Here is a 27,550-nt window from a genome sequence, read left to right as displayed (position 1 = left end):
AGATTCAAGGGGATAAAAAAGTCATTTTTTGTGTTCTTACACTTATCTGTTAAAAACATGTTTTATAATTAACATATACATCACAAATGCTTTAGTATTCCAAGTCAAGAAAACGTGTCGTGTCTTCTCAAGTAAAATCCAAGCACAAAACATGGCTTGGTTAGCATCAGTGAACCATCACCATGGCCCAAGATCTAATGAAATGTAGATTATGTTCCTGCAATACACTTTTAAAAAATTCCTGCAGAAGGATTAGTTTCAGGAAAAAAGAAGTCTTAAACAATTGTTCTAGTGCAGAAGGAGTGCCCAAACCACTCAAAAGGATGTTTTGTTACCTACACACACGAATTAGGGAACTGTTCTTACACATGAGAAGCTGATGTCAAATAAGCCAATGTATGTTAGCCAGCGTAAAGCAGAATAAAATGTGGCTGGTCTGGTATAAATCTGTCACTAAAGGCACTATGATTATGTCAAAGGCATGTTGCGGAATAGGACCCCCCCCATCAAACCACCAATTTGGAGGGGCCTATTATTGATCTGCCCAACCAATACAAGGAAAAGCTTCCTACCGAACACTCTGGCTACAAATCCCAATGGAAACTGCGAAGCAAATAAAGTCAGAAACCAGGGGGCAGCATAAAGGCTGGGGCTGATCTCGTTCTCTTCAAGGTGGTTGTAGAGGTCTCTGTGATAATCATGCAGTAGCCTCGACAGCTGGTACATCTGGATCTGTATTAAAATATGGGAGAGTGAAGAAGAAGAGGAGGAGGAGGAAGAAGAAGAAAAGGAGGAAGAAGAAGAAGAGGAGGAGGAGTTTGGATTTGATATCCCGCTTTATCACTACCCGAAGGAGTCTCAAAGCGGCTAACAATCTCCTTTCCCTTCCTCCCCCACAACAAACACTCTGTGAGGTGAGTGGGGCCGAGAGATATCAGAGAAGTTTGACTGGCCCAAGGTCACCCAGCAGCTGCATGTGGAGAAGCGGAGACACGAACCCGGTTCACCAGATTACGAGTCCACCGCTCTTAACCACTACACCACACTGGCTCAGATTAAGAATTTCTCTGACTTCTTGTGCAATTCGTACCTGCTATCACAGTTTCCCCAGGGGGAAACCCTGAGGCTGTTTGGATCCCCTCTCCCTGTGGCTGCTGTTCACATGATGCTTGGTCTGTCCAGAAGGTGTGGCCACATGTGTATATGCGCATAGCTAGCATTCACTGCCATAAGATGTGGTCACAGTCACTAATGCAGGCAGCTTTTCAGATTCGCAGCACCCAAGGTTGTATTTCAGGTTGGTTTTTCTAAGCTAGAAAATGATCACAGATCTCCCAAATAATGTGTTGTTTGTCCCTTACTCTAACTGATAAACTATGTTGAAACAGAGTACTCTCCTGTGAACTAGCACTCTGGAATTTGTCTTAGGAATTCCAAACAGAGGAGGGAGGGATCTGCACAACTGTCCCTCAAAATTGAGAAATGAAAAGCAGGGAGATATTGATCAGCTGCCACGTCTTATTACATTGCCAACAGAGGTTTACACTTAAAGAAAGACACTATTTCTGAGGGAGGGAATAGTTTGCTACATCAGCAGCTCGGCTCTATGCATGCTTTTTGACTTTATAAGCTGCTTCCTGGGATCCAAGTTTCTAACTGCAGGCCTCTCACTTTGCCGCTGCAACAAGTTGAGCGAGGATGAAACCCGGCCAAGAAGTGAGCTAGCTTCTAACACCGTGTTCCTCTCATTCATCGCTTCCACTGAAGGTACCTAATAAAGTCATGGAGCAGCACAATATTTGGCAGCAGAGTATGCGGTGAATAGTAGTGTATGTAGGAATGATCGCTGGGTGTGGAGCAACCTCCCCGCCCGCAGGCAGCCTCAGCTGCCTGCACGCATTACCTTGGGGTGCGGGGCACACTCCCCCTCACAGATAAAGTCATAGCTGTTTGAACATCTTGCCCTCTGTCTAACCTTTTGCGATCTCAGTAGTTTGCCGTGTCCTGTCTGAAACCTTTGTCTCCTTCGTCATACATTGTGCAAGGGGAAAATGACACGGTGGAAACAGGCTCCAAAATAACTTTGTACCACCCCACGATCTCGGGACCGGAAGATGTGTAAAGGTCACAGCCCAAAATGTATCTACCTGGGTTTGCATATTGTGTCAATAAAAGGAGCCTCCACAGAGCTGGCCGGCAGCTTGCTTGCAGCTGACCTGTGCGCAGCTCACCTGCATTATCAACTCCTGCCTTATGTCCTTCACTTCAGTGTAAACTGCTGAGGTGGTTGAGAAAAACATAGGGAAAGGAGATGCCCAAGAAGCCAATGGGAACTTTTAAGGGACAATACAGGAAACAGTGGTAAGAGAGGTTGTTCTGAGTACGACGAGAGATCAGAAACCAAAGGGAACCAGGTGGCAGCCCAGATTTAGTTCATGAGCCTTCTGCAGTGCTGCCCCCAACTCCCAGTGTAACATCTTTCTCCCAAGCGGAAGCCTATTTCTGCCTTACCTGTAGCGACATCATGTCCGGCCTGTACTGCTTCCGGAAGCCGAGATCGTACATGAGGAATTTGAGCATTTCAAAGGCTTGTTCTTCACTCATGTGGAGGAGCAGCACCCCAGCTACAAAGCTGATACCTTGGCAGTAGCCCACCTCCTTGTCCAGCAAGGAATAAGCTTTCAGAAGATTGAAGAGGGAGAGTTGCCCTGCTCCTAATTGAGCAGAGAAGTAAGGATGTGTTGGGAAGGTCCTCCCTGGTGCAAAGAAAGAAAGAGAGAAAGAGAGAGAGAGAGAGAGAGAGAGAGAGAGAGAGAGAGAGTTGTCATCTGGAATGAAGAACTCACAGGACACTCAGTCAGAATAAAAATCATCAGAAGTTCTATTACCAGTGTATGTTATCATTTGGGAAGCAAGCCATGACTAGCTTCCAAAGTGATTGCTTACACACACATACACAGATATAAACCTTGTTATATACACTTCCTAACCGTGGGCATTAGTCAATAATAATAATAATAATAATATTGGGCAGCCCCCAACAAAATATCAAAACACAGTAATGCATCAAACATTAAAAGCTTCCCTAAACAGGGCTGCCTTCAGATGTCTTCTAAAAGTCTGGTAGTTGTTCTTCTCTTTGACATCTGGTGGGAGGGCGTTCCACAGGGCAGGTGCCACCACCGAGAAGGCCCTCTGCCTGGTTCCCTGTAACTTGGCTTCTCGCAGGGAGGGAAGCGCCAGAAGGCCCTCGGTGCTGGACCTCAGTGTCTGGGTAGTTTTACTCACAGCAAACCCATTGAAATCAATGGACCTAACTTAATCATGTTTGTTATTTTCAATGGGTCTACTCTGAGTAAACCTTCATTGACTACCACCCCATTATCCAATAGCAACAGAATGTTAAACTTCTCTTTCGTCTCTTGGCAGGAGTAGGAAGCCTCCCTCTCTCTTGGTTCCTTACACTGTGCTTCTACTCCTGAGCCCATGATCATGAGAAGTGTGAACATCAACCATCCTAAGTAAATGAAAAACGGGGTGCTTATTACTGGGGGCAGTTTCTAAGCATAACAACTGGCAGCCATAAAACAATAAATGTAAGCAGGCTGCAAGATTTGGGTGGCACAGAAGAAGTACAGAACTGAACACTAGGCACAAAATTCAGGTTCCCAAAAAACCTCTTTTCTTTGTTGAACGTCAGATTTCTAAGCCTCGTGGCTAAAATATGCATGTTTACAGATAGTGCCACCTAACGTTCCAGAAACCAGAGCGGGTGGCTGAATAAGACTTCAATAGAGAAAAAGTAAGTCTTCAGTGCTCACATCGTTCTTTACCCAGTGGCTAGCAAAACGAAAATGAATTTATACAAAATAAAGAGGTGTTACCCTGGTACTTGTACAATTTATACAAATCTGCAGAACCAGATTAACTTGGAACAAGTCTCCTCCCCCGCCCCACACATACCTCCACCTCCAACCTGTTCATGACCTAAAGTCCTGACTATGGGGAAAAAAGTTACCTAGGTCTACAAGGATCGCATGTTGCTGAGCTGTCAACTGTTTCAGGAGTTCTTTGTAAGAGATGTCAGGGGGTTGCTGTTTATTTGGTAGCCGGTGCCTTACGCGATGCTGCACAGCAAGAAATTGCCATATTTCTCCACGGCGACTTTTGGGAACACCTGAACACACGAAGATATAAAACAAAATTATTCAGGGGATTGTGGGGTGATTTAATAGAGTTCACTACAAATATAAAGATTACCCATTTCTAATTTATAACCATTAGGGTCATAATTTTGAACTTCTACACACTCTGTTCCACATGAACACTTTCAACATCTCATTTATTGCAGCCTCGTAATGGGGCAAAAAAATTGGATCCATTTGCTGGCCCAGTGACATTCTCCAGGAGCCTCAGAATTTTCAGACCTATTTTCTGAGCTTTGGTTTACTTTCCCACCCAAATTCAAGCGGAGCACTCCCTTTCTCTAGATACTGTACAGCCCAGAAATCTTTATTTGTCAGCCAATCCTTTCCCAAAACTCAAAGGGACTATAATTTCCCAGTTTTCAACTGGAAATGCAAGGCAACAGAAGCGAGGGAAAATCACCAGAAAAAATGTTATTGCTTTGCATCAGGCTCATTCCCTGCCTATGGTGGTGTTCAAACAGATGAAAAATGCAAGGTCTCAAACAAAACAAAACAAAACAAAACAAAAAAAAAACCACTCAAAATTACCATCTTTCAGAGTTGCATGGATATCTTCCATATCGCATCTGATTTTGGCTCTGCAATTCAACAGCTTCTTATCCCAGATATTGATAGCGTCTTTCTGACAAGTACCAACTTCCTCATAGTCCAGCTTAACCTTTCTGGACTGGAGCTCATCTCTGCTTGCTGCAAGAGAGAACACAAGGCACAGACCATTTCAGATGATGGACCACAGACCAGCAGTTAATGCCATGTAGGCCACATATCAGGTTATGTCCAGTCAACCATCCTACAAGCCGAGGTTTAGGAAGGCATGTTTGGGGCAGTTACCCATAGTAGTTTTCTCTTACTGTGCAAAAGCTCTGCACACTTACAGCCTTGTACAACCAGCTCTTAAACTAAAGCTGCAGAAAGTTCGGTAAGACTCAAGAATAAATAGCAGAAGACTTTCTTAAAACCTGTGGGAAGGTGAGAACATGCGCTCAGCTGTCTCCCCTGAGCCAGCCTGGTACACAAGCTCCTTCTGCGGATGATCTGAATTCCACTGTATGGTTCACAATGTGATTATCCTGTCCTAAAGCTAATCACTAGATTTGGTGGAGTTGCAAAGAACATGGCGGTTGAATAGATGGAAGCAGCACATGCAAGACGTAAAGCTACAATTCCATCACTCAAACTGCGAAAGATTTAGTGCTATTCTACTATCTGCAGTGCTTCCAATAGTGAGTTACATATAAGGAGGGGAAGAAAACATTTTCCTTACGTGCATCTTACCTTCTATAAAAGAAAATATAATTCAAGCTTCCTCGACAGCATTAAGAAGAATAGGAAGTATTTTTATTAGTATTTTGTCAACAAATTTCATCTGATGATGAGTAAGCAAAGAGGGTGTACGGGCAGGAATAAATTGCACAAAGGCAGGAGTGGAATCTGCTGCAACTTGCTTTATCAACTTAACTCTCTGTGCATGGGAAGGTGAGGAAGAAGGGAGGCAGGTTTATACGTTGTCTCAGCCATCGGACGATGCAACGTTAAATGCTGTGTGATATAGCAAAGAATTTAAAGCTGATGCAAATCAGCCAGCTGAAACAGACTGATTAGAAACTTCCACTCAAGCAGAATTCCCACTGCCACAATTTGTTTTCTCATTTTCACCACTTCATAATTCAACGTTATTATGGAAGAAAGAGAAAGAAGTGTTTGCTTCATGCTTTTTTAAACCCACAAAGCTATGAAAAATGGATTACAAGGCACTTCTGTCTACAATTTCTTCACAAGCATCTCTGCTAAATGGTGTATGATGCAAATGCCCATATGCACCTACCAGACAGTTCAAATAAGCTAAAAATAAATAAACAAACAAAATCCAAAATCTGTGGTATTGTTTGAAAAGTTGAGTGTCCCATTTAAGGGCCTGCTTATCCCTCAGCCACCTCATTAGAGCTGAAGATATGTGAGTGACTGAGTGAGGGCTGTGAAGCTGGAGGCAAAACTGGAAGCAGGAACTGCCTATCATCTTACACATAAAGGAAAATAAACATAGTTTTAAGGTGCTGAACTGCAACAGGGATCGCAGGTCCATCCAGACCCAAAAGCCATCCAGGATGGGCTTCTCATTTGCTTAAACAGTTTTTTCTTAATTTTGTGACACATACCAAAAACCTTTATACTGAAGGACAAAATGTAAGCCCATGAAATATGGCAGTCGCACAACACCATTTCATTAGCTACTTCTGCTTCAAATCCACAGGGAATTCGTTAACTAATTCCTGGGACGTCCAAGCCCGGAAGGCAGAGCAACCATTCTTTATCTTATAACCTTCACTAACCTTCCAATTTCTGGTTTTCCTTTTCCATTCGAAGTAGCAGTATTTGCTGATGGATGGCTTTTCTCCACAGACTCTGCAGCTCTTCAGAGTTCTTTTTCTCCCCAGTTTTATCTTGAAGATCATCGTTTTGCAATAAGGAAACAAGGGGGTCTTCATCAAAAGATCGTGCAAGAGGAGACAGCGGCAACAATTCATTTACATCACCTCCATCTGCAAAATATTGCTGCATTAGACTTGGATTTATTACATACTATTTGAGAGTTCTAGTATGGTGGCAGAAATATGCATGAACATCCATCATTAGGGTTTTATTTATTATATTACTGTATATGCTCACATTCACCCATCTCCCTTGTCTCTCCTCTTAGGAGAGAGACCTGGGTTACTGGGGTTTTGGTTTTTTTGCTTATTCCGCAGAACTGCCATGCACATTGATGACACTCTATAAATAATAACAGTAGTACGTAGTATTTTTAGTCTGTGCTCCAGCACTCAGTAACATATATACTACCCTAATTGAAGGGACACGGGTGGTGCTGTGGGTTAAACCACAGAGCCTAGGACTTGCCAGTCAGAATGTTGGTGGTTCGAATCCCCACAACGGGGTGAGCTCCCGTTGTTCAGTCCCTGCTCCTGCCAACCTAGCAGTTTGAAAGCACGTCAAAGTGCAAGTAGATAAATAGGTAACGCTCTGGTGGGAAGGTAAACAGCATTTCTGTGCGCTGCTCTGGTTCGCCAGAAGTGGCTTAGTCATGATGGCCACATGACCCGGAAGCTGTACGCCGGCTCCCTCAGCCAAGCGAGATGAGCGCCGCAGCCCCAGAGTCGGCCACGACTGGACCTAATGGTCAGGGGTCCCTTTCCCTTTACCCTAACTGAAGCCCATGGACCTAAGGACATGTTGCTACAAGCCCAACTATACCCTCATAAGAAAGCAAGATGGAACTTTTATAATGTCACCCTAATACAGCCTAACTCTGGGATTATTATCTCATCCAATACTGCTTCTTCACACACCAGTCAGCAAATTTGTTTTAAGATTCTTTGCATCCACAGTTTGCCCTGCTTGACAGACAGACAAGCCATTCTATAACAGTGTCACCTATTGCGTGTAATTTTGGAAATCAAGTGCTAATGAACATTCATCTTCTGTGGTTCTGCTGAATATAACAATCGAGTCAGAAAGTGCAAGCAGACATACATAATTATGCAAGTTTTGTTCTCGAGAGTAAAGTGCCAAGGCTATATATTCCCTTATGAGCTGCAGACTGGCTTTAGGGAAAGACAAAAGTTTAAATGCGTGAACCCTTTCTTTCTGGCCTATGGCCTCCCTTGAATAAATACCTCCTAACTGCTAATTGCCAGATGTAATTAGTGTTCCTTTTGATTTAGCATCCAGAACTGTTTCTAGAGCACTCTCCTAGCAGCAGAGCCTGTCAATATGTTAAGTGGATGTTATCCAACTTAGGCATTGAAAGCAGTACTGCAGCGAACTTGCAATTAGCAGAAAGTTTCCTCCAGGGGTGAAACTTTGCCAATCTTAACCAAGAGTTGATCTGGCTTTGCCCAGTTGGCCTTCATTACCTGAGACAGATCTGGTGATCTGGCACACACCCAACATCTGCCTTTTCCTATGCTAGGAATTTGTATTAAACAGGACACAAAGTATCTCTAACATATTCGTTTAAAACCAAGGAAAGATGGTCCATATCATCTGCATCACATCTGATTCATAGCATCTGAAAGGTGTTATGATACAGGCCCAAATGATGCAAGGTGGTTGACAAGCACGGGGTGAAGAAAGAGGAGAGAGAAGTTTCTGTCCCTCCCTTTTGTCCCTTCCTTTCATCCAGTTTAACTGGCTGGCAGGAGATTCAGAAGAGGTAAAAGGAAGGGATATGATCATTTGCCTCGATGGTCTTAATGCAGACTGGCAAATTCATGGAGGACAGGGCTACATGTAACAATATTAACTCTGATTGTCAGCTGCTGAGAAGCAATGACATAATGCAGGCGTGGCCAAACTTGGCCCTCCAGATGTTTTGGGACTACAGCTCCCATCATCCCTAGCTAACAGGACCAGTGGTCAGGGATGTTGGGAACTGTAGTCCCAACACATCTGGAGGGCCACGTTTGGTCATGCCTGACATAATGAATTTACTTCAGATGCACCTTTCCAGATGCACCTGTGCATAAGGACGATATTGGGCTAGATCAGGAATTCCCTCCAGCTATTTTTGGACTACAACTCCCATCATCCCTAGCTAGCAAGACCAGTGGTCAGGGTGATGGGAACTGTAGTCCAACAACAGCTGGAGACCCAAGTTTGGGAAACCCTGGACTACATGAACATTGGATCAGATCCTGCAGGACTCTTCTTATGTTCATTAGCCTGTTGCCACCAGACATCTTCTCTTGCACCACCCCATACAACTTCCTTAGCTGTAACTTGAGGTCAAGGCAGTGTTGGCGACAAAGATACGTTGCATAATATAGTTGTTAACCAAGTGTTACCAGGGAGGTCAGAAGGAAACATGATTCGGAAACAGATAGGAGGAGATGTGGCCATGTGTTTCTGGAGACAACTGAAGTGGTTACTCTTAGAACAACATGTTGAAAGATACAGGGATAGTCAATCATAGACTTGACTCAGACTTCTATAGCATACTGCCACAAAAAGGCCAACTACCTGAAAAAAAACACATCCATTTGGAACCTTAAAACGAAACATGCACCTAACAAGCATATCAAGTATTCAAACTTGGGTCTTGCAGAACTTTCCCACTTCTTTTAAGAGAGGACTGGAAACTGCCACTCTTAAACAGAGAAATGAAATCGAATTGTCGTGGCATAAACTGCCGCCTCAAAATGAAAACTGACCTTGAAGTTGCATTGCTGAGGGCGATTTCTTCATGGGCGATGCCACCCTTAGGAAGATTCTCTGCCGCCAGGAAATCCGGCGGGGGGTAAGAGTAATTCCGCCAGCATTTAGAGAGTCATTGCTGCACACAGAGGAGGTCCTTTTTCTTCTTTCCCCATCACTGCAGGATCAGGAGGAAAAGACAACAGCCCAAGTCAGCATCAAGGAAGACTGACAGAAGCCTAGGCATGGCCATGCAAAGCCAGCGGAACAGCCTTGAACACACAAAGGATTACATCATTCCAATGTAATCGCCATATAGCGAGGCTTCCCAGATCTTTTCATTAAGGACACCGGCCTCATCTGGGCCCAAGTACTCGCCGTATTTTTGTCCTAGACACTGTCCTGTTTCTACAACCAGAAACCTGGAAGTTTATCCACAAATCTCCAACAAGTTTTTTGTAAGTCCCATACAATTTTGGAATCTACGAATATTTAGAGTTGCGGCAAACTATATTGCACATTGCATATTTATTAGAAGAAAGAAAACTGTATTTAACAGAACCCTCATTATCAAAATTGGGAATAGACCCTGTGTGTGTGTTTTTCCCTCATGTCCATATATCTGTAATCTAAGCTAAAAATGCTATTGATCTCAACTTCTAGGTTACCTGAAGATTAACAATTGCCTTAGGCTTACTGGATAGATAAGGCTAAACAACACAAGGAACTTGACGTGAAGGTCCAAACAAGCGTATTAAGTCTCTCTTTTTCAAATTGCATCCACATTCCATGAGGCTTGTATGTGCATGAAAGCAAATGAAGTATCAAAATTTTACTTCTTCTGAAGGATCAGAATTTGTTCTGTTTGCAGCTGCGATGTCAAAAGTTTTCGTAGATGAGATAAAGCATGGTAAAGATGACACTGTTATCTCTCAGAAGTGGAGAAGCCCCTGCCATAACTTCTTTCTATTTTATTTGCACCCAAATTTGTATCACCACAAAATGGACAAAAAGGGAAACGCACAACAAGGGTGCATGATCAGGAATGGTTTCTTTGTCCAACTCCTTTGAAGAGAAACTTTAAAAATAATTTTTATAGCATCAATACACATGGAGGCGCAGGTTGCAGCCACAGCAAAGGTGGTATTTTTCCGTCTCCACTGTATTAAGCAGTTGGTCCCTTACCTTTCTCACCCTGATCTGGCCACAGTGATCCATGTGACGATGTAACTCGCTCTATGCGGGGCTGCCCTTGAAGCTGACCCGGAAACTCCAGCGGATGCAGAATGCTGTGGCAAGGCTCCTTACGGGGTCCTTGCCGCAGGATTACATTCACCCAGTGCTTTACCAACTGCACTGGCTCCCGGTGGAGTACAGGGTCAGGTTTAAGGTGCTGGTTTTGACCTTTAAAGCCCTATGCGGCCTAGGACTCTCGTACCTATGGAACCGCCTCTCCTGATATGCCCCGCGGAGGACCTTAAGTTCCATAAATAATAACACTTTCGAGGTCCCAAGCCTCAAGGAGGTTAGATTGGTTTCAACTACAGCCAGGGCCTTTTTAGCACTGGCCCTGACGTGGTGGAACGCTCTGTCACAAGAGACTAGGGCCCTGCGGGACTTGACATCTTTCCGAAGGGCCTGCTAGACAGAGCTGTTCCGCCTGGCCTTTGGTTTGGACTCGGTCTGACCCTTATGTTTCCCTCCCCTTATGGTCTTGATTTATCAGCTACTTTAAAACGAGGCTGCATTTTAAATTGCATTTTAACCTGTATTTTAAATTGGTTTTCCCCCCTATTATGTTTTTACTGTAATTTTACTGGTGTTAGCTGCCCTGAGCCCAGCTCTGGCCGGGGAGGGCGGGGTATAAATAAAATTATTATTATTATTATTATTATTATTATTATTGACATACAGACCAATTTCCTACGTGCATCAATTTCACAGGCTTCCAGTTTGTTTCTGAGCCTAATTTAGACTGCTCACTGCCTTTTCTAAAGCCTTAGATGCAGTGTGGGCTTTTTTTCAGGGGGTACTTAAGGGCATGCAGTACTGGCACCTCTTTTTGCTGTTGTTAAAAAGTGTAGCACTTAATGTAATAACTTCATGGTGAGTATTGGCATCTATTGTTCTAGGGGAAAAAGCACTGCCTATATGGGCTTTGGTCCAGGATATCTGAAGGACCATCTTCTCCCCTAACAAACTTGCCTGCTCATTAAGGTCTTCCTTCTGCATGCTGCCAACATCCAAGTTCCAACTGGTAGGAACATGAGACAGGGCTTTCTCTGGGGCCAAGTCCCGGCTTTGGAACTCACTGCAGAAGGAGGCTTTCCTTGAAGACCTTCACATTATTGCACAAAGACCTTCTGTTTCCTACTGGAATTTGACTTGCAACGCTGTTCATCTCCCTGGCATTTCATCTGTGGAGTTTTCAATGTATTTTAACTGCTGATATGAATGGTTTTTATTTTGTTGAATTTTGCTGTCCTTCTGCTTAGCCACACTGAGGATATTTTTTAATGAAACGGAATCACCAACACTGGAATACTGGACTCAAAGAGAGAAACAACTACCAGACTTTTAGAAGACATCTGAAGGCAGCCCTGTTTAGGGAAGCTTTTAATGCTTAATAGACTATTGTATTTTAATATTCTGTTGGAAGCTGCCCAGAGTGGCTGGGGAAACCCAAGCAGATGGGCGGGGTATAAATAAATAAATAAATAAATAAATAAATAAATAAATAAAAATAAAGGACATACAGACCTAGCAACTGAAGCAAAAAAAGGGTGTAAATAGATACATTATAGGTCCAGTGAATGGGTTAGAAAGCAGTTTTTCTTCATCGTGAAGTTGACCAGAACAGTCTCCAATTGTTAAATTCTTAATTCCTGGGCTTTTGTGTGTGCTTTAAAGAATCATGACTGAAATATTCTAGAACCTGAAATTCGCAGACAAGAAAGAGCTTCAGGAGATGATTTTGTACCGCATACAAAGCAGTGAAACACCATGAGAAAGAATGAAATTGAATAAAATTTCCCATCATATTAAATGAAAGAAAGAAAGATGTCTAGAGACCTTTGCTCTCTATCTAAGCACTAGCCAAGGACCAAAGAGTATTTTCTGCCAGCACCTCAAAAAGGATCTTTAATGGGTCTCATTTCTAAGCTAAACAGAATATGCAAGTATTTTTTTAACCTCCACTAATCCTTTAATGTAATATTACATTAATATTCTACTTAATATTTAAAGCTAACAGTACAAGATCAGTACATAAAAGCAATGCAGATATAATTAAAAGAGTTTGGCTGCTGTGATAGAGTTAAAAATCAGACTGATGTATTCTATACTAATGAAGAGTGAATATAGTCAAACACAGAATTACAAAGACTGAATTACAAAAGAGGAAGAAACTAGAGCCATAAAAAGGAGAAACACATGGATTTTCAGAGAAAACCCTCTACTCTCTCTCAAAATGCATTGCATTATTGTGACGAATCAAAAGTATGTAGAATGCCCTTATTTGACAATCTGAAATATTTTACATACATAGCAAGTGGACGTGAGATAGCTTTTATATAAATAATGCACCAAGAAAGAACTATTTTGACCTCTTTTGTGGCCCCCACACTCATCACTAAAATGTTGATTTCTAAACAGGCTAGCCATAGATGCTCCCTACTTTAGTTGTGCAACAACTGAGCTCAGATCAATGAATCCTGTGCAATTATGTCTTCCCATTGCCCTTTAATTTTTCTGATCCCAAGTAACCTAGTTTTCCAAGCAGGTAGCAAATACAAGTCTAGGGGTTTTTTTTTTAATGATTTCAACCAGAAATGGCAAAATCCCCTAGAACTTAGCAAGAGCAGTTTCTGGGGGGTAAGTAATAGCAGCAGCTTTAGAGTGAAGCAAATGCAACTAAGACTGCCTTCTGAAAGTGAAATGTGTTTATTGTTTCCCTACATTTTAATTAAAAAAAAAAACCCTACATTGAAGCTCCAACCTAGTCCTTTTACTTTATAGATTGCTCTCACAAGCATACATCACAGTTCCCACACAAATAAAAAGGTCTTCCATTAACCCATACTAAACCCATCTAAGTTTTAATGCACCTTCTGAGAGACAAAGCAGGATAAAAGGAACCAAATCAAAACTGCAAAGAAAACCAAAGTTCAGTTTCTCACTTTGTATTTTCACTCTTAAGCTGCTGCTAAGTTGTGAAACATCAGAAAGAAATTAGCAAAACACTTAAAACTACCTGGTTGGCCATGAACCCAGTCTCCTATTAGCCAGCTGTGAGATCCTGTGAAGTTTGCCTCTACTTTTGCAAACTTTTACAGGAAAAAGAGGTGCTTTTAGAACGATCTGGTTCCAAAACCACACTGTAATTACAAAAGCCCTTTTCTATTCCTTCTTCCAGTTTCATCAGCATAAGCATTGAGCTTCTCCAAATAAATGCAGGGGATTTCCTAAGTGACAAGAGCAACAAGCTCTAGATTTCTTGGTAGCACAGTTCCCTTATTTTGTTCACAAATGGAGCGTTTTTGAATTTTAACCCGCAACCCGTAACTCACCCAAAAGTAAATCTTTAGGGCTGCAGCATATGAAAAATCTGCATTGTCTCCCAGCTTTGCTTTCAGTTCAACTTCTCCTTTCCTTTGAAGGAAAGCAGAAAACTAAAAGGGAAATTCACGCCTCAGCCTGTGTATGTACTCACTGATGTTAGCTGAAAATGAAAACACACCCACCCCATGAATAGAAAAGAGCAGCTCAGATGCTTACGCCTTTAACTAATGTGTCCTAAGGCTGAAAGATTCCTATCAGTTTTAATCCTCTGATGGGTTGACTATGATGTTGCTTATCTCTCTCTGTATTACTCTGAATTACACAAGACCACACATCCAATTTTCCTGGTTGCCCTAAAAGTGCAAGAAGAAAAACCTAAGCCCTAGATGATAGATAGATAGATAGATAGATAGATAGATAGATAGATAGACAGACAGACAGACAGACAGACAGACAGATTTGCTACTGATGAAATGTCTGAAATATTAAGAAACTCAACAGCTTTACAATTACATATGTAACTTGTAAATAAGATGGCCAGTCAATGAATTGGAGTGCTCATGACTTAAGTCTGTCACTAACGGTTTTTGTGTTTTGTGTATTGTTATTTTTCGGTATTTTTCGTGTTGTTGTTGTGTGGAAAATACTATTAAAATTTATATTAATTTTTTTAAAAAGTCAGCCACTAACAGTGATAACCTGTTATGCATGGTAGGAGCAATAAGGGGCCATAGAATAACAGAAATGTGGAGCTGGAAGGGACCACAAGAGTTATCTAGTCTAACCCAATGCAATGCAGGAATCTTTTGCTCAACGTGGCACTCGAACCCATGACCCTAGAGTAAGAGTCTCGTGCTCTGCCGACTAAGCTAGGAAGATGAGGCCAAGATGTTCCTCCCCACAGAAATATTTAGGAAAAAGAGGCCAAGATCAGGATGAGAACGGTAAAAGGTTTCCTCTGCCAGGTAGGCAGATTTTAGCTGATAGTTATAGGATAACACAGATAAAAAGAGAACCTATTAAAAGTAGGGCTATAGCCAGATTAAAGAAGCCTTAGTCCACTAATTTAGCAGATACAGTTGATCAATTAAATCTGCATATAGTTGCCTACAGTAAATTTTAAAGAAAGACACATGCACGATATGTGTTATCTTATAAGAGGCATTCCTCACACAGAAAAGAATGCTTTTCTTTTGCCTGTGGCATTTAAGCACTTCCATTAGAAAGGTAGTTTTCATAGTCCTGCTGCCTCCTTCAGCCATCGACAGTGCTTTAACTGCTTAAAATCAGGAACAACACTCCTGCTCCTATTAAAATCTGTATCAACCAGAATGCTAACACCCACTTATTGTTTTCAAAGCTCATTGCGATTTTAAACTTGCAAAATAAAGAGATACGAGCAACAGTTTGTTATTGAAGTCGCCACAGCTGAAAAATCTTGAGATGGGAGTTTGAAAGCAAATGACCTTGGTGTGAAAGAGATGCTGGCTAGATGTACTCCAGATTTAATCACATTTTAAGTTATAATATGGTTAAATAATAATTTTTCGTTGCATCAGACAAACGCTGTCACTCTAATAAGATGGTCTGCAGGGTGACATTTGGGTTCAGCAGGAAAGAAAGACACATCCCCGTGATATTTCTCAACTACAGTTATCGCTGTTCTTCGCTGAAAATCCTGCTAAGCCAATTAATTCCGTGTGAATCAGTGTGCACCACCAGCCTCCTCGACTCTTTGGGTCCAGGCCCAAAGTTTCTTGCATACTCACAAGCCAGTTTGGCAAGGAACGGTACCTGAGACAGAAGGCCACAGGCTGGGGCCAGTGGACACTCTGCTAGGTCTGTAGACCTCCAGTTAAATAGAACATTGCTTTGGTTCAGTGAAAATAAAATCCAAACAGAGACATTACAAGTAGACCGGAGCACAATATCCTCCACATCAGGGTCCGCAGACTGCCTACACTTTCTCGAGCAGCAAAAGTGGTGAAATCACAATTCTGAAACCATTCAAGGGCATCACCAAAGAAATGTACCACTGTTACTTTTTGATGCTTTCCTCATGCACTGAGGCTTCACAAAACCTTCATCGCCATGCTCAGAAAGTGGAGGGAAATTCACACTTGCCGTATAGTATGTGTCATTGTGTACTGGAATCTAAACATAGCTGCAGCGGTTGAATCATATCAGTGACTGGGTGCCTTCAAAATGCAAATATCCAGGTTGGCCAAAGGGAGGTCAGTTCACACAGCCTATAACAAGCCTCCCTGATAGCAGGCACTAGCAGCCCAGTGCAAATTATATTCCTCATTTAAAGCATTAAAAACAACAAAAGCATGCCAATGTTAGTCACACACGGGCAGCCTTCACATTGCCCCTGCCACACAGCACACAATTAAGCAGCTAATTAGTATAATACCAACTAATATCATCAACATTGCCATTTTTCTCTCTCCTTTTTTTAAAGTGCCTGGGTTATTTTCTTTACAATAAAGGTCGTTTATTTTTTTAAATCTGAGACACTTCAAAGTGTGTAGTGTAAAATGCCCTGCTTGTTATCATCTCCTCAAACGAACTTTACAACCATTCTGTGTTGCAGAACAAGATTGTTCCCATTTCTATGGATGGGGTGTTGAGGATAACAGAAAATCCGTTTTATTCGAGCAATAAAAGTGTTTACACATCCAAGTCTTGTACTAGACTACACTAGGGAGACATGCAGAGATTGTCCAGAGGAATAATTTAAAGTCATATACAGATTTATGCAGGTTTTTTTTTTAAAAAAATCCCATCTGGGGAAAAACAACAATCAGTATATTTAGAAACCTTATGATTTTTCACTTACTGGGTTTGGCAATGTTGATCTTTTTTTTCACATTATTTTGGCATTAGTCAGAAAACAGTGTAGTAGTTATGCAAGATCTCTGTGCTGTAACCCTCAGCAGGCATTTCCAAAGAACGCTCCGTTCACAGGTTTCCACGAAACAAGTGAAGTATCTCACTTAGAAGCGAGTGGCAAAAATTCCTTATTGCAAGCCGGCTGCATAGGAAGTGCAAAATTGCAGGCCAGGCAAAAACCAGTGTTCTCACCTCTGGGGGAGCTCATTTTCAGACTGAGGAGATGGTTTTCCTGAGCTCTGGTAAAAGCTTTTCAGGAAAGATGGGGCAGAGAAGGAAGAAGGGAGACTCGACGGCGCAGATGATTCACTCTCACTGCGAGCGCGTCGGGCAATTGTCAGCCTGACAGCAGGCGATAAGAAAAAGCGTAGCAAATGAGATTCAGTACAACATTTTAAAGCGTTCCCACACTCCATACTCACCATGTAAGAGGTTCAGTCAAGACCTGAATTGTAATTGCCATTATTACAGTAACAGTGTGAAAATTTGATGCACTTTATGTTTAATGCACCACAAAATTTTGCTGAAGTTGAGTTGGGGGGCATTTAAAGAAACCGAAAAGCTGATTCATGTACTTGGCTTCACATTCCCTCAACCTGCACATCTAGTCAAGGTAAACTACCCCCTCCTCCCCCTTTCAGGGATATACAGTGGTACCTCGGGTTACATACGCTTCAGGTTACAGACGCTTCAGGTTACAGACTCCGCTAACCCAGAAATAGTACCTCAGGTTAACAACTTTGCTTCAGGATGAGAACAGAAACCGTGCTCCGGTGGCGCAGCAGCAGAAGGAGGTCTCATGAGCTAAAGTGGTGCTTCAGGTTAAGAACAGTTTCAGGTTAAGAACAGACCTCCGGAACGAATTAAGGTACCACTGTAGGGACGTGGGTGGCGCTGTGGGTTAAACCACAGAGCCTAGGACTTGCCAATCAGAAGGTCGGCGGTTCGAATCCCCGCGACTGGGTGAGCTCCCGTTGCTTGGTCCCTGCTCCTGCCAACCTAGCAGTTCAAAGGCACGTCAAAGTGCAAGTAGATAAAGAGGTACCGCTCCATCGAGAAGGGAAATGGCGTTTCCGTGTGCTGCTCTGGTTTGCCAGAAGCGGCTTAGTCATGCTGGCCACATGACCCGGAAGCTGTACGCCAGCTCCCTCGGCCAGTAAAGCGAGATGAGCATCGCAACCGCAGAGTCGTCCACGACTGGACCTAATGGTCATGGCTCCCTTTAGCTTTACCTTACCACTGTACTAGACCCTAAAGGTTCAGCTTTCTTTAAAACTTAAGAAGTTGCAAGTCTTGTGACCTACTGGGAACTAAGAAAAACCATGCGAGCAGTAATTCCAGCAGGAAGGTTAGGTGGCACTGAAGAAAAGATCCTGATAAAAAACACCAGCACCACACCTTAACTCATCCTTCTCCTCCTATAATGTCGCATAGAATTTACCCATTGCCTGACACTAGAACATTCGGAGAAGAAGGAAATTCTGCTACGTGTTACAAGGGGGCGTGGGAGCTGCTGGATGCAGGTCTGCCATTTCTGGTGGCAACTGCTTATACAGTACTTCAGCCTACAGCATCTCAACTATTAACACAAAACAGGAAAGGGAAAGTTTCTCAGTTTTAGGTCGCCTGCCCTGCATGCAAAAGGTCGCAGGTCTAACAATCAGCATCTCTAGGCTAAGGCAGCATAAAGGGGCTCCCTATGTCCCTAGCACAACTGCCCGTTTTTTATTTTCTCTTATTCAAACTCACCGTATTGGCCTGAATATAAGCCACACTTCCCCACCCCCCAAATCCCGACTATGAAAAGTGTGGCTTAAATTCACAACCTTACAAAACCCAGCTTTTATCATATCGCTGCTGAAACAGACATATGGTAAAACGGAACAAAAAAAATGTTTTATTGCTGATTTGCAAGTTTGAGACTGTTGTGCAATTAATTCTAATGTCATTCGTCGCTTTCACCGTATTTTACAGTGCAGTATTGATTTTTTATTTGCATTTATGGTGTCACAGATTTTCTTCTACATTTGTCATTTACGGGTGTGAGTGTCTGCAGAATTTTAAGGGAGCGGCTTATATTCGGGTATTGTCTCCCCCCGCCTTGAATTTTAAAGGTGTGGCTTATATTCGGGTGTAGCTTATATTCGGGCCAATACGATAATAGATTCACGGTTACTAGTTTGCTTATGATCAGGCTTCTATCAACTCATATTGACTTACGATTTCCCCTTCTGCAATGTACCTGCAAAGTGCTACACTGCCACCTTGTTTTTAGGTACAGGCTTGCTTTCAACAAAAAAACCCACAACATTTCACCAGAAGATTATTTGGAGTGGGCAGAAAGATGCTACTGGGGGGGGGGAGGGGGAGAGACATACAAAAGCATGCAGTTATTTTACAGTGATAGACTCCAAAATGATGGAGTCGATCAAAATAAACGTGTTCTAGAGTTGGTGGAAAAACTTAAGTATCCTCAGAATTATTTCAGGCTGTTAGAAGGTGAATCATTACAAGCCTCCGCCATCAAATATTTCTGGGGCGATCGTTTTTGAGTCTACACACATGCACAAAAGCAACTTATGATCAAACTGTTGAAGAGTTGCTGTTTTGGCTAGAAAACTTGCTGAGCAAGAAAAAAGACAACAGCTCTGCAGCAATGGGCAAAGAAATGTTGTCAGCAAGTCTAACACAATTATTGTTCAAGTTTCCTGTTTCACCGCAGCATCGTAATGATTAGGGTCTGAGGGTGGCGGGAGCAACCTAACACGAAATTTATCGGCAAAAGACAAGGTCACTTTGCTGACAAGCTACAAACTGCCAGAAGAGGGTGTTGAGAGGTGTCAACTAACCATGGACACAGAAGGGAGGATTAGCAACAGATACTCCTGCCGGCAAGCAGAGTTACTACTAGGGACAATTCATTGGAAAGTTTGGAAAGTGGTTACTACACAGAACTGCAGCAACCTGCTTAACAGGGCAAGATTGATACCAGTCTTTTAGGGATGAAACAACTTGACTGGCTTCAATCGCACTGCAATCCATTGTGGATCCGGTCACAAACACTGGATGCAGGGAAGCTCAACTTGGCGATCGTGTTAATTAGCACTAACTGGGAAAAATGGATTACCTATCTCTAGAAGAAAGGATCTCAACCGCAAGGGCTGCTGTTACAACTGGTCTGGCTGTGGGGCTGACTGTACAATTAGAAATAAATGAATAAATGGTCGTCTCAGTCATTTCAACAGAGAAATACAGTACAAAAAGGCTTGGTACATTAAACACTTGGAAAATGCTTGCTTTCTCTACCCTAGATGTTGGGGGGGGGGAATCTCAGCTAGAGGTGTCCTGTACCTAGATCATTCTTTGCATGAATCCTCTCATCTCAATAAATTTTAAAAGTGACTTGGTATTAAGGCTACTGTCACGGCTAAAATGGCCGCTGTTTCTTTAATGTGAATAAAGCTGGGTCAGCATGACTCAGTGGCTTGCAGCAGGTTGTATATATATAGTGAGAAATGTTAGTTTGGTGCTGAGGCTGGTGTTTTGGTTGGTTGTTGCTGGTGTGTATTCTTATTCAGTCGTGTTTTGCACAAAGACTTTTAAGAATAAAACTCTGCAAGGATATTCTCGTGGACTCTTTTATGCAGACAAGGGTCCGAGGACCAGGCTGAAGAGACAAAGGGAGGTCAGAACCCTTTCCTTTTTTTTTTTTTTTTTTTTTTGCTTTTTACAAACACTGACAGCTACATGGTTCGGGGGTGGGGTTATGGGAGTATTTGGAATCCAAGCCTTCATCTTACCCTCCTAAGAGTTAAAATGGCACCACCATGTATCTCCTCAGCAAGCCTGACAGAGTGGGTGTCAGAAAATATTGTATTGCGATTCCTTGAAATTGCATGGCCACTGTCTGCAATGGAGGCTCATGAAGACCGCAGTTCACCTCTGCACATTGTTCTATGAAGGTACGGTGTTCTGCAGTTTCAAGGGGAAGTTTTGCTTAGGATTACGAACAAAACCACCTAAATTAACTGAACTTATTATGTTACTAGTTTTGAAGGCATTTAAGGATACTTAAGGTGCAATCCTTTACATGTTCAATGAGACTTACTTCGAAGTACTGGACCACATCTTAAACACTGCAGCTGTTGCATAGGAATTAATCAATATCTGGATGGCGACACTGCCTACTAGTCAAAATGTACTGAGGCTCTGGCTGTTGTCTTACATGCCTTGGCCACATCCATGTTCAACGGCAGCAATGCACTGTGTGTGGACTGCTTTGGCCAAGTGTGCAAAAGCTGCAGCCATTGAATAAGGCAGTGGCCAGAGAGAATGAAAGGGGGTGCCTTTTTTGCGAACATGTCACTCAGAAATTATTTGATACTTCCAGCTTGTTTTGAAGCCTGATCCAAAAGTTCTGGTAATAAATTATACAGTGGTGCCTCGCAAGACGAAATTAATCCGTTCCGCGAGTCTCTTCATCTAGCGGTTTTTTCATCTTGCGAAGCAAGACCATTGACGGCTTAGCGGCTTAGCGGCTTAGCGCTATTAGCGGCTTAGCGGCTTATCGGCTAAGCAGATAAGCGGCTTAGCGGCTTAGCAAAAGGGGGGGGAGGAAAAAAAACCCACAGGAACTCGCAAGCCATTTTCGTCTTGCGAAGCAAGCCCATAGGAAATTCGTTTTGCGAAGCGCCTCCAAAACGGAAAACCCTTTCGTCTAGCGGGTTTTCCGTCTTGCGAGGCGTTCGTCTTGCGGGGCACCACTGTAACTCCCTAAACAGATTGGGAATGAAGTTAAAGAACCACCTGCTCCCATATTATCCTCCCTTTGTCCCACCATTTTTAGAAGTGCAGTTGTTGGGAATTCCTCTTCCTCCAGTATCAAAAGACTACACTTAGTCTATGTCCTTTTGAGATTAGGTGGGCTATGTCTCTGCTCCCCTCTCCTGGCTGAGAGGTGCCAGAACAGTTCTGTTGCTGATTCTGCTTTTGCATTGCTTAAAATCCTCATTGTTCAATGTTTGCTTCTTCTTACATAATAATATTTTTCTCCAAGATAATTCAAAGTATATTTTTTCTACGGTGCTTTGAGAGTTATTTTGGGAAAGAAAAGCACCCTCAAAATGTCAGTCTGAAATAAAACCATTGTATTGTAAATCCCTGAATGGTGGAAAGAGAAAGGGATCTGTACTGCACCAAAGCACAAGACTTGAACCACTCTAGAAAAAACAAGGCAGATCTTCTTTTAAACAAAACTGTTACTTTACTTTATACAAAGCACGAAAGGCCTTAAAGATTTACATAAATAAAGTGCACGAATCAGTCGGTCCAATCGCTTTTGTGCATCTTCCATTCATTTCAAGAGGTTTGTGCAGAAGAGTGAGCCACGTCCAAAAAGCAGATCTTTATATACCCATATTTGTATTGGCTGGCTATAGCTGCTTTCTGATTTATATAATGTAGACCATCATCATTACAAGCACCTAATTGCTTCAGATACTTTACAGCCGTCGAATGAAAGTGTTTTTATTAACAACAACAACAGCAACAACTCAATCTCTATTTGTAGTATGCAAAGCCCTAAACAGGAGGAAGTCTCACCAAACTCACTGGAACTTACCGTAAACTGTTACTCTCCGGTTGCCTGAGATAGAATGAAAAACCCGGGCAACTATTCCAATATTCTTATCCTTGTTCCATCAAAAAAATTAATGGGGAAATAAAAGATATCCAGACAAGCCTACAAGATTCCTATGCAGTTGCTTGGCTCAAAACTCACCTGCTATGCTCCACAGAGTTCTGTCTCAGGAGAGGAGACTTGACACTTTGAGACCTTCCGTCTTGGAAAGTAATCCTCTTTTTGGCGCTGGACGGTGGGTGGCTAAAGGTATGAGCTCGTCTCCTGAACTGGGGAGAATCGGAATCCTCTTCGGGGAATGGCTGCCAAGCCGAGGATATGGGAGAAGCGGGGGGCGTTGTGGAAGGAGATTCCCCAGAAGAGCATTCCTGGAAGAAGTCAGCCACAGTCAGGAATGAGGTTGCCCCTTTTACACCCTATAGCTACTCAGTGAATGTCAGAGTAATCCCTGCAAGTTAACAAGAGACGAGATGAAACTGAGCCTCCTCCTCCTGGGCAGGAAAAAAAATGAAAGCAAACCCATTGTATGCTAATTAAAACTATGCCAAACATCCTTTGCCCCTGGAATTGCCATGACCTCTCGCGAACAATACCGCAAAAAGAATCTGAATACTTTACTGGCACTGTTACTACATTTTCAAGCCTGGGTTCCAATCAAAACTGGCTTCTTTTCTCGGCCTATCGTGTACAGATTTCCTGTCCTGTCAGAGCTCTTTCCTGGAAGAGGGATCTGCTAATAAAAAGTTGCATTAAGAGCAACAGGAAAATTAGAAGTCAAAAGAACCGCTCTGTTTCCACATCTCTCGGAGGAGAAATAATAATAATAATAATAATAATAATAATGTGTGTGTGTGTGTGTGTGTGTGTGTGTGGAATTGCTATGTAAAAGAGGAAATAAATGGAAAATGTACAAGGAGCTGTTTACACATGCTGCACAGGCAGGCTAACGGCAAAGGATGACAGATTTAAAATGTCATTGTTTAAGAGACATGTATCAACTGGGATAAACAAGGGCTTTCAGGTTTTTTTCTTCTTTGCATGCTTACTTCCCCTAAGTAGGTTTCATTTCAATTGGCAATGAGTTATTATGTTTACACTCATAAAAGCAAGTAGGATTTTAGAATTGATGGAAAGGTTCTTGAGAGTCATCTAGTCCAACGCCCAGCAATGCAGGAATATGCAGGAGGCTTGAACCCACAACCGTGGCGTTATCAGCACCACGCTCTAACCAACTCAGCTAACTAAAGATCCTCTTACACTAGTGGTGTGGAACCTGAGGCCCAAGGGCCAAACGGAGCCCTCTTTCCAGGCCACCCCCTCCACTGGCCTTGCATTTCAAGCCCAAATATTTTTGTCCCATGGAAGGTGGGCCAGTTCCCCACCTCTGCGCCCTAGAGAATGACCCAATTCAGACTTCTGTTTTACTTATATTTACTAAACAAAGCTTAAAAACTTTTGTTGTTGTTTAGTCGTGTCCGACTCTTCGTGACCCCATGGACCAGAGCACGCCAGGCACTTCTGTCTTCCACTGTCTTCTGCAGTTTGGTCAAACTCATGCTGGTAGCTTCAAGAACACTATCCACATGAGTTTGACCAAACTGCGGGAGGCAGTGGAAGACAGGAGTGCCTGGAGTGCTCTGGTCCAGGGGGTCACGAAGAGTCGGACACGACTAAACAACAACAAAAGTTTTTAAGTTTTTTAAAAAGTTTTTAAGCTTAAAAACTTAGCCTTTCCTAATATGTATTTGCAGTTGGCACCCATTGTTTTTGACTAATGAATTTATGAAACAGAATGTTTTTCCACCAAGAAATAAAATATCGGCCCTGGATCACTGCTCTTTGTTTTTCCCCCAAGCCATCTAGTTACCACAAATATCTCTTCCAATTTAGACCTTCTCCCCTGCTGGTTTGCCAGGCAGTGACTCTAACCAGCCATAAGCTTACAAGGTAAGGGGCAGTTTTCAAGCACTATTAGGCTACTTATTGTTTTGTTTTGCCTGTAAAAGTAAATAGCCAGCAAACCATAATTTTATCAGAAAGTGAGCTTCTCACAAGTTTTTTTTTTTAAAAAGGAAAACCCGAATAAACTCCTATATCTAGCATAATTTTGCACTTTTTTCCCCACCCCCCACGTGCGCGAAGCCCGTTACTTACTTTGTCAGAAGTGAGGTTGTTGCACCTTTCAAAGCTGTCCATGCTCCCCAACCGGCCGCGCATTCGGTTAGCTCCCTACGGAATAACAACAAAGAATCCCACCGGATAAGATCCCATTCTCCACTCTCTGCAATTCACAAACAGTAGCTTACTTTCGGCTACAAGGGAGCAAAGCCAGGAAAACAATTCACAAAAGGATTTCGCCTGGAGTGTTAACGGCTCAGCGACAGCCTGATGAGGCCAGAAGCAGCCTGTGGACCCCTCTGAATTTGGGAACTTTCCCATTTTGTAGTTCCTTTGAGGAAGCTGGCAAGGATAGTATAGAGTGCTTGAATGTGCTGTGGTGCTTGAATGTGCTTCTAGCACTATCTGTACCAATATAGCTGTCAAGGGCTGAAAGGCAAGCCATTTAATTCCATGCTGAAGAAATATCCTTGATAAAGAAATCCCAAGTTGGAACGTGCTGTGAACCAACCCCAAATTGGCACACTTACTTGAAAACTGAAATCCTGTGCAACTTACATGTCCGTTTATTAAGCTCTAGTGCATTCATGTGTCAAGAAAGGATACAGTCTCGAATCCTCTGATCCCATAAGCAGAAATCTGTTCATGGGATTCTCCCGCTGGAGAACAGATAGGAAGGCAATTTTCATTGACTCCCCCTTTCCTGTCACTAAACCCCTGAAATTCTATGTCACAGGGTTAGGGAGCCATCCAGACAGTGTTCGAAATTAGCTGGGCACCAGGCGCATTTTGCACCTGGCTTTTAACCACTTGTACCAGGATTGTGCCCGGTATCTCCACCACCTGGGGATCATTGGATCTGGACTGTTTTCAAACACAAATACCCCATATTATAGAATTCTATCAGTTATATTTTATCTATACAATCAGAATGAATCTCAGTAACCAAAATGTTTTTTCTGTGCAGCCTGAGCAACAGCAGCAGTCACCATTAAGAAAAAGAGGTTGGAAATAGCCTATCTATCTATCTATCTATCTATCTATCTATCTATCTATCTATGTGTGTGTGTGGACTGTCCCTGGATCAAGTGACTTTTCTTCTTTAAGTTCTCAGAACTCAAGGTTGTAATCTGCACTAGCCAGATGTTTAAATGAGAATTATTCACAGTAATGCTCATCATTTGAAAGCTAAGACTTCAGAACCGCTTTGCCCCCAAATGGCAAGTAGACATTCCATTTTGGCGACTGCAACCCTGGCTTAAGGAGCAGGTGTGGAGGACTCCCTGGACCTGAATGGGGTAACTGTGCCCCTGAAGGACTAGGTATGCAGCCTGGAAGCCATTTTGGACTCACAGCTGTCCATGGAGGCACAGGTCAATTCTGTGTCCAGGGCAGCTGTTTACCAGCTTCATCTGGTATGCAGGCTGAGACCCTACCTGCCCGCAGGCTGTCTCACCAGAGTGGTGCATGCTCTAGTTATCTCTCGCTTGGACTACTGCAATGCGCTCTATGTGGGGCTACCTTTCAAGGTGACCCGGAAACTACAACTAATCCAGAATGCGGCAGCTAGACTGGTGACTGGGAGTGGCCGCCGGGACCACATAACACCGATCTTGAAATATCTACATTGGCTCCCAGTAGGTTTCCGAGCACAATTCAAAGTGTTGGTGCTGACCTTTAAAGCCTTAAATGGCCTCGGCCCAGTATACCTGAAGGAGTGTCTCCACCCCCATCGTTCTACCCGGACACTGAGGTCCAGCACCGAGGGCCTTCTGGCGGTTCCCTCATTGCGAGAAGCCAAGTTACAGGGAACCAGGCAGAGGGCCTACTTGGTAGTGCCGCCCAACCTGTGGAACGCCCTCCCACCAGATGTCAAAGAGAAGAACAACTACCATAGAATCATAAAATCATAGAATTGGAAGAGACCACAAGGGCCATCGAGTCCAACCCCCTGCCAAGCAGGAAATGCCATCAGAGTACTCCTGACATATGGTCGTCAAGCCTCTGCTTAAAGACCTCCAAAGAAGGAGACTCCACCACACTCCTTGGCAGCAAATTCCACTGTCGAACAGCTCTTACTGTCAGAAAGTTCTTCCTAATGTTTAGGTGGAATCTTTTTTCTTGTAGTTTGGAACCATTGCTCCGTGTCCGCTTCTCTGGAGCAGCAGAAAACAACCTTTCTCCCTCCTCTATGTGACATGCTTTTATATATTTGAACATGGCTATCATATCACCCCTTAACCTCCTCTTCTCCAGGCTAAACATGCCCAGCTCCCTTAGCCGTTCCTCATAAGGCGTCGTTTCCAGGCCTTTGACCATTTTGGTTGCCCTCCTCTGGACACGTTCCAGTTTGTCAGTGTCTTTCTTGAACTGTGGTGCCCAGAACTGGACACAGTACTCCAGGTGAGGTCTGACCAGAGCAGAATACAGTGGCACTATTACTTCCCTTGATCTAGATGCTATACTCCTATTGATGCAGCCCAGAATTGCATTGGCTTTTTTAGCTGCCGCGTCACACTGTTGGCTCATGTCAAGTTTGTGGTCAACCAAGACTCCTAGATCCTTTTCACATGTACTGCTCTCAAGCCAGGTGTCACCCATCTTGTATTTGTGCCTCTCATTTTTTTTGCCCAAGTGCAATACTTTACATTTCTCCAGACTTTTAGAAGGCATCTGAAGGCAGCCCTGTTTAGGGAAGCTTTTAATGTTTAACAGACCATTATATTTTAATATTTGTTGGAAGCTGCCCAGAGTGGCTGGGGAAACCTAGCCAGATGGGCGGGGTATAAGTTATTATTATTATTATTATTATTATTATTATTATTATTAGGTGCCTAGTTAATAGATCTGAGTTTCTAACACTACATGCAGAACAGCATAGATGGTGCAGGAAGAGTAATTAATGAAGCTGCCTTCTCTCTTTTTGCCAGCGGGATCC

The 27,550-nt window shown here is 42.9% G+C and overlaps 1 protein-coding gene across 2 annotated transcripts in view; it reads right to left on the bottom strand.

Annotated features, from left to right (window-relative positions):
- The window catches only part of TBC1D4 (TBC1 domain family member 4), a 91,403-nt gene that overhangs the window by 6,233 nt on the left and 57,620 nt on the right, over nucleotides 1-27,550 (bottom strand). For both annotated transcript variants that reach the window (XM_081857982.1, XM_081857983.1), the window contains exons 9-17: nucleotides 24,649-24,723; nucleotides 22,636-22,862; nucleotides 17,049-17,198; nucleotides 9,419-9,579; nucleotides 6,539-6,748; nucleotides 4,737-4,895; nucleotides 4,019-4,177; nucleotides 2,512-2,756; nucleotides 573-732 (exon numbers count right to left, since the gene is read on the bottom strand). In XM_081857982.1, the coding sequence (XP_081714108.1) occupies nucleotides 573-732; nucleotides 2,512-2,756; nucleotides 4,019-4,177; nucleotides 4,737-4,895; nucleotides 6,539-6,748; nucleotides 9,419-9,579; nucleotides 17,049-17,198; nucleotides 22,636-22,862; nucleotides 24,649-24,723 (1,546 nt within the window). The remainder of the gene's footprint in view (nucleotides 1-572; nucleotides 733-2,511; nucleotides 2,757-4,018; nucleotides 4,178-4,736; nucleotides 4,896-6,538; nucleotides 6,749-9,418; nucleotides 9,580-17,048; nucleotides 17,199-22,635; nucleotides 22,863-24,648; nucleotides 24,724-27,550) is intronic.

Source organism: Podarcis erhardii (genome assembly GCF_964252035.2).
Source record: "Podarcis erhardii genome assembly, chromosome: 4".
Lineage (NCBI taxonomy): Eukaryota > Metazoa > Chordata > Lepidosauria > Squamata > Lacertidae > Podarcis > Podarcis erhardii.
This window is presented reverse-complemented; position numbering and strand designations above follow the sequence as displayed.